Here is a 13,597-nt window from a genome sequence, read left to right on the forward strand (position 1 = left end):
TACCTTTAACCTGTGGTAAAATGATACTTTGCATTGGGAAGCTAACTCAATGGTTACCATCGTTTCCATGTTTTCAGAAAATCAGGGGGTAGCCACCGTCCATCCCCTTAAATTCACCTAATCCTTCCATTTATACCTTCTATGATAAGTAGCACGACGTGCTGGAAGCTATTTTCATTAGTTAAATTCGCTAAATTTTTTTTCACTCTACGCGTTTCCTTGTAACAATAGCATTTTTAAGTGCACTTGAATATGTTTTTTGTTGCAATGAAACTCGTTGTGCAAATACATACACAGTGACTTACTTCAATGCTTTATTTAGCTAATAAATCTTAATTGATGAACTTTATTAATAGGGGAACTTAAGCACTGAAGCGTTGAGCCAAATTTGAACATGAAGCATTGCAGAAGCAGATGCGAAAGGGATGGAGTTTGCTCTTTTGCAGAATAGAAAACTAATAACCAATATTGAATACGAACAAAAATCACTTCGCTCACACCATAAATAGCCTCTTTCACACCTTTTCCGATTAGCTCCCAGAGGAACCGAAAACGAAGCATGTAAATAAAATTCAGTTTTTTTTTCACGACCGCCTCCTCCCCTAATCCCGAGATATTTTGGCATCCAATATCGCCTGAGACCTCGGATCGCGTCCAAATTCAACGCATGCCCTCGAGAGAGAGGGAGAGAGGACCCTTCTAAGAGGAGACCTCCCCACCCTCCATCCCCATATCATCCCAACAGGAGAGGAGGAGACCTCCAGCCGCCCCCACCTCCACTCCCCGCGAGGCCTCTTCTTCGGCCCTCGGGGCAAAGAGACCAGCCGTGACATTATGAAACCGGTTCGCCTTGCATAACACTCTCTTTCGTTCCCTCCACAGTAGTATATCTCATTCCCCTCCTCCTATCACCTCTCACGCACGCTATCTCTTTAATCTTTCGCCCCATAACCGCCATCTCTCCCCCCCAAACCATACGTCCGGAGCAGTTCCGTGTCAAAGAGGAGATGGGGCTAGGTTCAAAGGGAAGGAATGCGTGCTGCCAAGAGATATTTGCTCGTTTAAGAGTGTATTTATTGGTCCGGCCAACAACTGTTCCCCCCTCCCCTCCTCGTGCCGCTTCTAATTTAATGCTCCCGGGCCGATAAATGCGACGGGAGGACGGAAAATTTTCGGGCACGCTCTCTCGGAGGATGTGGTATCTCAGTTATCCTTTTTCGAGATCAGTAACGTAGCCGGAGTACCCACCTGAGGTAAGCAATGCGACCGAGGCTTAATTTCTATCTCGCTTAAGGGATTGAATTTCTGTACGAGTTTTGCGATCTAATATTCGGATACCCCGAGATTGTGATTTACTTATTGCTGCCTCATTCGCAACAAGATTTTTGGCAAAAGTGCTATTTTTCCTCTATCTATTTCTCTCGCGATCATTTGATTGATTGGGGTGGAGTAATATTCAGGAATTTTTCTCGGGACCTACACCAGGTCAATTCAGTCGTAGAGTAATATTTATGTTACCCATCTCCGAAGTTAGGTAAATAAAATTACCTGGCAACATGGTGGGTATCCTCCTTGAAATACGATTTTCAAGCTCCCGAAAAGTTAAATAAAAGGGAAGGAAAATAACCAAAACGGATAATCCGAAATATAGGCTTGGCGTTACATTTACATGTATAAACATATATTATTTGTAATTTTCAATATTTCAAAGAATGATGGCTGGAGAACTTTATAGCCATTTCATTTAGAACTAGGAATTCTAAACCATATTCGGTTCCCTCATCGCAATATCTCTCCATTGATTGCCTACAAATCTCTATACTCTCACAATGTGCGTGAAATGTGGTATAGACCGCGAGAGAAATAAATTTTAAATCCAAAAAACGTTTTCCTTTATGAAAATATCAGACACACTTTTCATCACGTCATTGAATCAACGGCTCTAATTAGGAGTACTGATTTGCTTATGCTAAATCTTTTCCAAATGGAATCGATTGTTTTCGCAAAAATACAAGAATAAAAAATTTCACAAATTTTTACACAGGGTTGGCATAAAAAAGTTTCGATATCAGGGAGTGTTTCAGTCATAGCGCTTACTTTTTACGCTTAGGAGGAAAATTTCTAAGTGAAACACGAGTCCGCTTCACTTCGTTTCTCATTGATTGTCTCTAAACGTATTTCCTTCACTTTGTTTCAATAATGCACGGCTAAAATGCATATTTCCGACACAATTCGCACCGACTACGCGACTGGAATGTTTTGTTATTGTGAACACTGATTTTTTCCGCTTTCAATTGTTTGCGCCATATTTTTTCCCAGTCCTCCACTTCTCGCTCCCTTGTTCTCAGGGACATTTTCTTTGTGACTGCGACGATTTTCACAAGATTGGTCAACGATCTATATAGCCTGTTCTAGTTTTCCCATGAACCATATCCGTTATGATTGCAATCCCCGTCCAACTTCACCATGCATATCTTTTTTCTATCACCAATGACTGCAAATTGCATCATAGAAATCAACGCTCTAGGAGAAAATGGCTTTGATACACTATACGATGTTATGGGAAATGACGATATTGTTAACATCATGAGCATAGTTTAAAAATAATATCGAAGAAAGGATTTCATATATATTTATAAATTTCACGCCAACCATCAGTTGGATTTCTCTAAAAATGTCCAAGATAAATATGTACGTTAATCAGGGGGCAACAGTAAAGAACCAATTGCATTATAGACCAAAATTATGCTCCTTAAAGAGGATTTTTGTCACTGAAAATTTTCTCCTAACGTTTATATCATCGAGGTAACTAAGACTAAGTATTGTTGAGGGCGAATGAGCGTGTTTGTTTGTCCATTCCGCCCATTTCAACGACAGTTTGAGTGTTTTTTTTTTTCGCTTTTTAAGAACTTATGAACCCAATACTTGAACACACGTGACACAAATATGTTCCCACCCCCCTCCAAAACCCGCTTGATGAATTCAAGCGCCAATCGACTCGTTTATTATATTAAGCTTTCATTAGCCGCAAAATGGCGCTAAGTTTCATAGCTGTTATACGAAAACATTGGGTCACATATGCCTCCGGGACTGCAGTGGTTATGACAGTTATGCTATGAAATTCACGTATAACGTTCGGAAATAATTAAACATTTTATTTTAATGAAAAAATGTATCAATATATATTTCTTTCACTACCAGGACGTGCTTGGACGTACTAAGGGGGGCTCGAATGGGTATATTTTGAGGCAATTTAAGGTATAGTCTTCCTTACTGCATATATTTTGACAATTTTATCAGAACAACAAATTTTTTTTTGCTTCTCGAACCTACCTCTTTAAATGAATAGAGCACTCGGTGCTAATTTAGATGATCCTGGTTCCAGCACAAGTTTAGACGGATGATTTTACAGTGAACATTTGTTCACCGAGGGCATTTAAAAGGGGTTAAGCACGAGAAAAAAAAACAGCCTCGAAATCTGATCCGCTCGAAGCAAATTCACGCGCGGAGCTGTTCAGTGCGGGGGCGATCCATTCGCGAGCATCCAATTTCCCGTTTCCTCGGCAGGCGACCTTCGGACACATGGCTCACCTCCGTCATCCACCCACCCCGAAGGTCTTTCTGCCCGAGCGGAGAGCAATGATGCTCTTAAACGTCTAATTTTAATCTCTTTGGGGCGGTAATTTCCTCAAGATGCTCCGCCATAAACGTCGACTGAGAAGCCTACCACGAGGAACCTCCGTTGCCCTGAAGGCATTTCGGAGAACGCCACCGCAAAGCGCTGATGAAATCACAGGCTCATCCTTTGAGGTCAAATATCTCATGTTTTTGGGCATAATTTTCGAAAAATGAAATAAATGGTAAGAAAATTGAAATATTTTCTTACCATTTATTTCATTCTCTCACCTTCTTTCCCATAGTCAAATTTTCACACTGACTTTTTTGTTTCATGGATATTTTTAGAAATTCACTTTGAAAACTTTGAATTTTCCTAAATACCGCGAAAGCGTTCTGTGGATGAAATAAATTAATACACCCTGAATCATTAAAACTCATGAAAACACACATTATTTTCTGACAATTATACAACATGGGTTAAGAGGCATAAAAGATTGAAGAACATCCATCCAATAAATCAAAATAAGGGCCGAAATACGTCGAGGATGAATTGCATACACAGAAAACATCAATGGGAAATCAGGAGGGTGATAGTGCGGCAATATATTAAAGCGCATAAAACTGTGATTTATCATAGAAAAGCCAAATATGAATAACACACTCGATCAGAAATAATTCGAGTATTTCATGAATTTTGAGTTGTGGTAGATATTCCATTCCTAGCCCCTAATGCTTAAGTTATAAGGAAACTTACATTTGTAGGAAAAAATAAATCACCGTTCCCTGAAATGCCTACGTTAACACTACTTTGATAGCAGGGAACTTTTAGAAGCATCTCTCAAGAGCCCATCAAAGTAAAATTAATTTTTAAATAAATCACGGAAAACGGATCAAAACTATTCACAGCATAGAACACTTTACGTTCACCAATAAGGCAAGAATCGATTACAGCATCCTATATTCAAGTTTCGATGCACAGAAAAACCCAGATGCCCATTGTATTATCAAAGAAATGCATTCAACTCCAATTTCAGGAACAAAACAATCATTGCTACAAAGAGCTTCTTCACCATCGACTCGGCTTACGGATAAGAAGTCTTACTGACGACTTAGGGGGAAAAAATACAGTAGAATTGTAAAAAATGGATTGATGTCGAGTAAATCCTCAGCATGAAGACTCTGCCTCAAGCATTCTAAACATAATCCGCAGTACTCTACGATCGTAAATGTGCCGCAATTTTGAGGACTAATTAAGGGGGTGGTTCTCATTTTGAAAGTCGACATGAGCCGTCAACGTCCTAAGCGACAGCCTTCTTGAAACTGGGTAGGAGAAGCGCATTAAACAGGTGATCTAATCTCCGGCAGCGATAGCAATGCACTGGTTTAATTTTCAACGCCTCTCACAACCTCAATAATTGATGGCGGTTCTTCAAACTTAATAAGCGTCTATTTACTATAAATTATTAATATAAAGTTTTCATACAATACTAACTAGAATAATGATGAGAATATAAAATCCCACACTAGCGTAAAAAAAAATTTCATTTTCATTATGGCATATTTTTTCTCATAGAAGATGAGTTGGCAACTTCAAAAATCCTATGCAATCTTATAATTATGATTAGCTGTCAAAATTATCATAGTAGTTATCCACTTTTTAGTTTATTAAAATAAACATGTTTGTGCGACTATATTCTTCGTCGTTCTCTATCAGAAAGTTCCCTAAAATATTAGCACCACTTGCGACAAGGTTCACATTCACTTTATATTTAGAACAGAAAGACTTATCGTATTTAACTCCTAGCCTAAATTACAGTCGTACGGTATTGTAAGTTTAATGAAATTGCAAGTGTGTGCAAGCACGTTTCACAAAATAAAGCCGACTTTAGAGAATGATAATCAGTAAATCTGCCTTCCACCTAATCCTGACAGATAGGGAAACGACTTTTTTTCAAGCGTTCATTCCTGAAATAGAGGAAGATAATCTATACAGTGAAATAACTCAGTTTGTAACGTTCCGCAAAACATTATTATACCAATCCTGGGTTCAACTACTTGATAGTCATTATCAAGTCTACCTATTAGTTGAAACCCTGGCTCGGAATAAAAAAACTTTTGTGAAACATTACATAGTTATTTTTTTGCACTGTATATATGAGGTACCATCAAGTTAAGCCTGAACACTTGATATACATTCGGAATTCGGAATTCATCTTTTTATTTCGCATAGTACTTAAATGAAACTCATTCATTTCGATTAGCATTCAAATTCGCCACTGTAATATTCGTAAAGGTACTGAGTAATATGGATTTCGGGGTATCATGTGAATGAAAATTCTCGAAAATTTAATTAACCATGTCTATTTTATTCATTCCAGATGAACCAGCAGTGCAAAGTTTGTGGAGAGGCGGCCGCCGGCTTCCACTTCGGGGCTTTCACGTGCGAAGGTTGCAAGGTGAGTGTGTGTCCCAGCACATATCTAACAACGTTGGCATCCTTTAGCACTCCCACCCACACCCCCTCTATGATCAATGACAGTCTTAATGAGTCGTCCTTTAGAGAGGATTCCGTGATTAAAATGAGGCCGACGGAAATATTAACGCGCGCGGTTGCTAAGAGAACAATTCACCGGTCTACTGCTCTGATTTCACAATGTGTCAATTTTTCTCAAATTTACGAATATTTATTGATACTCATGAAATGAAGGAAAGGAATATGAATTTTGAAAGTAGTAATACATAATTTCCGCTGTATATTTCTAAATTAATTGGATAGTACGGGAATTCAGTAATTAAATGGGTTTACACTGCCTCAATACAGGTGCACACAGCGAATACCTCTTTTTAAATAATGCTTTTATCATTTTCAGCGCTATTACTGAAATATTTTGCTGTTAATTTCTTTTCTGACAAATAATCAGAAAACAGCGATACTTATCTTCCAATTTTCCCCCATTAACTCATTGATAAAGTAATTGTTTTATTCCTCTTAAAAATGACCTTCATGTTACCTTATAACATACACGACAGAAAGAACGAAGTCTTTCCAAAATTTTTATTATAAGGTATAAAAATACAGCCTCAGCATTTTTGTAATTGAAATACAGGCAAATGCTGATGATATGCCAGATCCCAAATGGTCCACAATCACCTCACTTTCCGCCTCTTTCTCCAATTTTCTGGTTTGTTTCCCCTGACATACAGATCCCTAATATGTCTTTCTTGTGCTCTTAACATCTTCTTGTTTTGTTGAAATCCTTTTATTCTCATTGTCAGTCTTAATTTTTGTAAACACCTCTCCTTTTTTGATGCCCAATTATATCTCTACCTTGGTGTAGAAAATGTCACTTTCGTCCAAAATTTATGATTACTTCCACACTAGTATTAATAGTTTAAATCTTAAGGTATCACCTATAAATTTGTCTCAAATATAAATATTTTGCCTCAGTATACCCTAAGAGGAAGATTGTCCAAATGTGAGAATGAGGAAAATATTATAAATAAGTGCGACTCCGTGAATATGTGAGAGCGACCCCGTAAAAATAAACCGTGAGATAACAAACGTTTTAAACCAGTGATCCGTAAATAAAAATGATAAAAAGCGATTGATCAACAGGGAGCGATGCTTTCACTTAAGGTGAAAAATTGATAAATTTGATGATTCACCGGCATACTACAGAAGGAATTGGTCACAATCGTCTATGATGGAAATGAATTGCAACGCAGATATGAGCTTATTCCATTTGCAAAGCTTCCCATTTTGACCCGAGTTTACGCTCCACAACGTGAATCAGCCACTTCATAACAGGGAAAACGGGACCAAATCCCCCATGTGTCCAGCATTCTGGGTTTCCACCTCGTTACGAGTTGGACTTGGGCCAAGGTCTGGACGTGGCGAATGTTGCGAAGCTATGCGCCACCGCTTCGTGTATGCAGGCGACGAGGGAAAACTACAAACATCCTCGGGTTGAGTACCGAAATCAATCCAACAGGACGTGCGACACCTACTGGTGATCTCATGAGGATCATTTCACATTCAGCACGCGTGATACTTTCAGCTGTCTACTTCTAAATTAATTGGATAGGAATTCAGTAATTAAATAGATTCACACTGCCTCCATACAGGTCCACACTCTCAATAGAAAAAGTTCCTAGCGATTACCTCTTTTCCATTGTAATTTCATCTCTTTCTGCGCTATTATTGTATTATATTTTGTGCTAAATTTCTTTCGGACAAATAATAAGATACCTACAATCCTCGTCATATAATTTTACCACGTAAAACTCGAGATAAAGTAATTAGCCTCTACCGTACATAATCACTCACTTTTTGTACGCAAAGAAACAATTATTAAATCAAGTGTTACACTTAAGGTTAATGCATTTACATAATTTATTTGGCATAGCTTTGAAAGATAGGAAGTTATCGTTAACATTTAGGTATTTTTTACTAGCTACTAAACGATTATATTTGACTCTTAACTCATCACTGCTTCAGTAGCTTCATGAAAATAAAAGATTCATCCCTAAAAACAGAATAAAATTGAATTCCTTCCTGAATTGCGAAATTTAAATTCTACGTTTTACGTTGTAATAAACCCCATTGCTAACAAACCTAACCCCTGTGTCTCAGAAAGACTTTGTTAATGAATAACCATTCAAAAGCTTATAAAATGTTCTTGAAGCATTCAATGCTGCTTGAAGCATTTTAAAAAATCTCAAGTGTGTGTAAAAGCGACTGGTATTATTTCCCGTGCCAATACGTTTTGGATCACGATTTTGACGATAGAAATGATGATAACCTTATATTACAAAAAATAATGACGATTCGTAACATTTTGTGGGATAAAAAGATTTAAAAAGTGTGTAAGCGAAAATAATTTATTTAAATAAAGTTAAAAGGATAAGATAGAGTAGGACCAAAAGAATCGAATCAAAGTGTACTAAACGGAAAATATAGTCAGTCACATGCCCCAATTTATAATTACCTAGACCCCAAGACCCGAACTGTGATATCCTTTATGTTTTCCGAGCAAATAATCCTCGTCTCGAAATGCATGGCCTACCTGCTGGCACGGCAATGACCGAAGGATGAACACGCGCAAATCAGGGCAGACCTTTCCATATCGCCGTCGGACAAAACGGTTGACATTTAATGCGGACCCAAACCCTTCAAAAGGGAGGGACATGCACATTCTTCCCACCGAAAAAAAAGAAAGTAAAAAAGAGGATACCCACTGTAAAATGACGAAGCGTTTTCCGCGGGGCACGAGTCCCGGCCCATGCATTTCCACGGAACGGTGATCACGCCGGGAGCAGGAGGAGAGAAGAAGGGGATCAATGAAGAAGATACGAAAAATTTTCGCAACGTTAATCCCCTTTCTCGACCTCATACCCCTCTCTCCGTTCCCCTACCTAACTATTCATGCCCCCCCACCCTCAACCCTCATTCCCCTTCTCCACCCACCCACGCTCGGCTGACTATTGCCCAACACACAACGGGCGACCTTGGCGAGTCAGGCAGAGGGAACAACTGGGTCAGAAAAGGAAAAGTGCGAAAAACGGCGGAATACGGCTGCGGGATCCCATGTGGAGGGTGGGCGAGAGAGAGATAGAAGCATCTCCGTGGAAAAGGAAAAGTGAAAAAGTGCGGGGGAGTCTTAAAAATGATAATTCACGGCTGCCCGGAATGAGAACGATCTCCGGATATCTCCAAAGAACGGACTTGCGAGGGTCGTGTAGGATATCATTCACCAGTGTTTCCATATTAAACTTAAGACAACTTCGTTTTACACAATGTGGGGATTGGGTTCCAGTGATGGCTTGAGTTTTGCTCTCCACCCCATGGAATCGTCTTAAAATTTACTCGGGTTTACTTTGCACCTCAAGTTCTCCTCATCCCAATTATTTTCAAAGAATGGACATAATTCACTAACTCATTATTTACTTTGTGGTATTCTATTATAAGTTTTCTCGGATATTTTACTAGTATTACTTATACCACTTATTTTATAGACTCTGATAAACGAATATATTTACCCATTCTTTTCCCCTATTTTGGCGTTCGTTTTAAAATTCTTCTCTTCCTCCGTTAGGTAACTGGGCAACAAAAATAAGATAAAAACATCATAACTTACGCTTGAAGATGATGATAACTCATCAAAACCTGGGTCGCGTTATTTAAAAAAGCAGTGGTATTAGTAATAGTAAAATATCCAAGAAATCTTATAATGGGCAAAATATTTTGGCCCACATCATATTTCGTAGTTTAAATAATATGAGACCTTACTTAAAACAGCCGTAGAGCGTGGTTTGAGATACAACTTATTTGAACAAGGGTAGATTTGAACATCTTGCTCCTTTCAGTATTCAAGATTAGATTGCAATGCAATAATAACTGGCAGTACATAGCTAGACTCAGGATTGTTGTCATAGAAACGACTGTTCTCCCGAAAACATCAAAATACGTAATTCATAATACTGTTTACGTTTTGCGTGCAGAGAAACTTTAGTTCCCTAATTTAGCGTCAGAACTAGTAGTTCTTATCTGTATACGAAAAAATAATACATAAACAGCTATGGCGTTGAATTGACCTGCATCATTTAATCATTAAAAGGAATAGTCTGAACTAAAGAGAACACGGTCTCACCAAGATTCAAACCCGGGAATCTCGCTCGGCAATGCTTACAGTTATTAAATTGGTGATAAGACATTTTATCGTATTTTAAATCTGATGAGATATTAGTCCATTATACATTGAAAGGCCTCATTTTATCCAGCTCGAGCACTAGCTAAATCGACCACCTCATAGCAACGGACCACTTAATTACGCCTTTCAAGATTTTAATTAAGAAATAAGGACGATTCGGAACTGTCAGGGTTTCTCCGATATTTCATTCCACACTCGATTCAGCCTTGATCTCTCACGATTAGCAACTCTTCATCCCTCTCTCGACTCTGCAAGTAAAGATTTATAATTACATTCTGGAAGAGTTTTTTTTTCTTTCCCCAAGCTTTGAAAACTGTTCCCTTCACCAGGACAAAAAGAATGTGACGTCGACGTCTTCCTCGGGATTTGAGATGCAACATGATTAAGAGGCCTTACTAAGCATAACTCACTCTCGCACTCTCTGAAAGCCTAGAAATGTAGTTCGAAATGGCGTTCATCAAAAACGAATCATTATAAATCAGCACTCGGGCAGGTCGGCATTACTTTTTACGCTGGTATCAAACCAAGGACTGTGGAAGGAGCGATGTGTTGAGCGCCTTCTTCTCGCCCGATGCTGGTATCGTCCAGAGGCGTACCAAACACCCTCCTCCCCCCACCACGAAGAAGTAGTTTTCTCAACCTCTTTGATTGAGTCAAGGTTTCTATTTGTTTCCACAGAAAACGTGTTCGCGAGCGAGCTTAGGAAGTTAAAGAACACACACACGCGTGCTTATTCTTCCCGCGGGTGAAGAAGCCATCGGACATCTAACCAGAATACGTCGACTCACTCGCATTAATATTCTCGTTGATTCGCCTTCTGCTGAGCTCTTCTTTCGTCATTCGCCTTTCAATTGGGACGGGACGGTCGCAGAGGGAGAGAAAAGAGACGGTGATTTTGCGCAAGCATTGGATCGAAAACAGTTTGAAATCCGTAGCTTTTAGGAGAACTATTGCCTAGCTTGCGCTCGACGAATACCTTAGATTAAAAAAAGAACAGCTGAAGAAGTGATAATGGCTATGCACTTGTGGAAGTATAAAAATAAGTTAACATTTATCCGAGAGCGCTTCAAATAAATCTAAATCAACAACAATATCGAAGCAATAAAATGAAGATGTTAGATTGCTAAGGGATTTGTCCCAAAAGTTCCATTTTTTCATAATGAATTAGTTACCAAAGTAAAGGGTTATGTGTACATTGCTAAAATTTCAATTAAGTTTTAGCACCCGCTCCCATACTCCAATAAAGCGTCTTTCTATTTAGATTTTGCATTGGCAAGGACCTAGGTTGAGAGATTTGAAGATATAGTAACATTAAAAGAAATCATTGGTTTAGAGCATGATTTTGAAGGTCAGAAGAGTTTATTTATCGACAAAGCTCAGTATTAGATACAATCATCTTTAATAACATAGCATGCGTACACTAATTTTATAGATATACTCATAGATTTTAGTACCTACACTAGAGGCGTAAGGTTTATCTAGCTTTAGCTCATGGATTGGGTTCTCCTTCAGAATGCAGGACTCTCCCATGGATTGAATTGGAGGCTTAGAGAGAGAATCCTCGTTTGATTGAGGTTGTTGTGACTATGAATCGATCTTTCAATCACGAGGCGTAATTCCTCCCCGTTGCTATCTCAAGCAACGAGAATAGCGATTACGCATCGCCTCCGAGGGATAGAGGCGCCCGCCTGAGTAGCAGATGAAAATGACATGTCAGCACGTCCTAAGCATTTCATCATTTGGTCGATTTTTCAGTCAAACACTTGATGACTGCCTCACCGATGGATCGTAAGGGTCTTTACACACTCTCGCTTTGAGAAGATAATGTAAGTTAATGCTCACTACTTCACGATAATTTAGCTAAAAATAATGAATACCATACATGATTTTTAGAAAATACAATTTCCAAGTTATCATTAATTTAGTATCGACTAAGGTGCTGAGCGAATGATTAGGCCATCATTAGCGATCGTAAGTTCAAGTTAGTGAAGAAAATCGAGACCTACGCGAAGATTGACGAATGTTTATCAATGCATAAAAGGAGTTTAAGAAGAGAACTTCCTTTAACATCGATATTAGGGAATTTTTTAGACATAAACGCTTAATCATGTAAAGAGTAGAGCCACAACATGGCAAAGTTGGCCTTTTTACTTTTTTACTCATTTATTAAAAATGTATCGCAGACGACTAACAGCGGAGTTCAACAACCTGGAATCGAGAAACCGTTTGATTCTCATATAAATGATCAACAAATTGTTCTAGTGCTAATAAAAAGTGTTTCTACAGCAGATAAGCATTACAAGTTAGTGCATTTCAGTGCAAATTTTTACTTATCAGTCCTCTACACTTAATCTTGAGTGGGGAAAATTTATGTATTGATATGGCCGGAGGGGAACATATAAAATATTTTAACCATTATAAATTCAGCAAAAAAGTGGTAAATAGAAACATATATTTACATCATTAATATAAACATAATTTTTGAGCCATACATTATTCTAATTCCATCCATTTAACATGTTTACTTACAAAATCAAAATGTTTCTAATAAATTACGTAAGTCATCTAAATGGGATCAAAATAATGACTATAACTTAGAAAAACAATTAAGTAATATCCCTTACTCACTGAGTGGCTTTAAAAATTGCAGGCACTCATTGGAATAGAACGTGATTCTAATCCAAGCATTGCAATCTCCCGAGCACAAAAAATATCCAGCCATTCATATAGAACACGACACCTGAAAAAGGTTAAAAAATGATATCGGAGTGCTTAATGGAGCATATAAATTCATTGTAATTGGGTTATATTTGGCATATCATCATTAGCCATCCCCACATATCCACTGAAGCAAGAGAACTCAACCCTCCGTAGTCTGATGAACTGCGTTCGTGTCGATCTTTCCAAGAGTTACGATGGTTTTTGACTCAGGCATTGTGAGCAAGAAAAGCAGAGAAAATATCGAGTCCGAAAAAAGAATATAGTTTTATGGCCTGGTAATCCCCATTCCATTTAATTCTTTCTTTTTCGGCCACGAAACATAAAAAAAACTCATTTTACCAAAACAAAAACTCTGAAAGACGGATTATATTCAATTTCCACTTATATACTGTTTACCATATCCACCATAACATTAAAATTAAATTATTCTTAATTTTTCATTCAAACTAAATATTTTTAGGATATCCAAAAAATAAAAAATAAAGCTTCGATTACATCGAAAATCGGATTAAGATAATCGATTTCAGATTTAAATTGGAATCGATTAT

At 38.1% G+C, this 13,597-nt stretch overlaps 1 protein-coding gene across 1 annotated transcript in view; it reads left to right on the top strand.

The window, feature by feature from the left end:
- Positions 1 to 13,597, top strand: part of LOC124163850 (knirps-related protein-like) — an 87,222-nt gene that overhangs the window by 51,135 nt on the left and 22,490 nt on the right. Inside the window, exon 2 of the mRNA XM_046540954.1 lies at positions 5,997 to 6,074. Within this exon, the coding sequence (XP_046396910.1) occupies positions 5,997 to 6,074 (78 nt within the window). The remainder of the gene's footprint in view (positions 1 to 5,996; positions 6,075 to 13,597) is intronic.

This window comes from Ischnura elegans, chromosome 8 (genome assembly GCF_921293095.1).
Source record: "Ischnura elegans chromosome 8, ioIscEleg1.1, whole genome shotgun sequence".
Classification (NCBI taxonomy): Eukaryota; Metazoa; Arthropoda; class Insecta; order Odonata; family Coenagrionidae; genus Ischnura; species Ischnura elegans.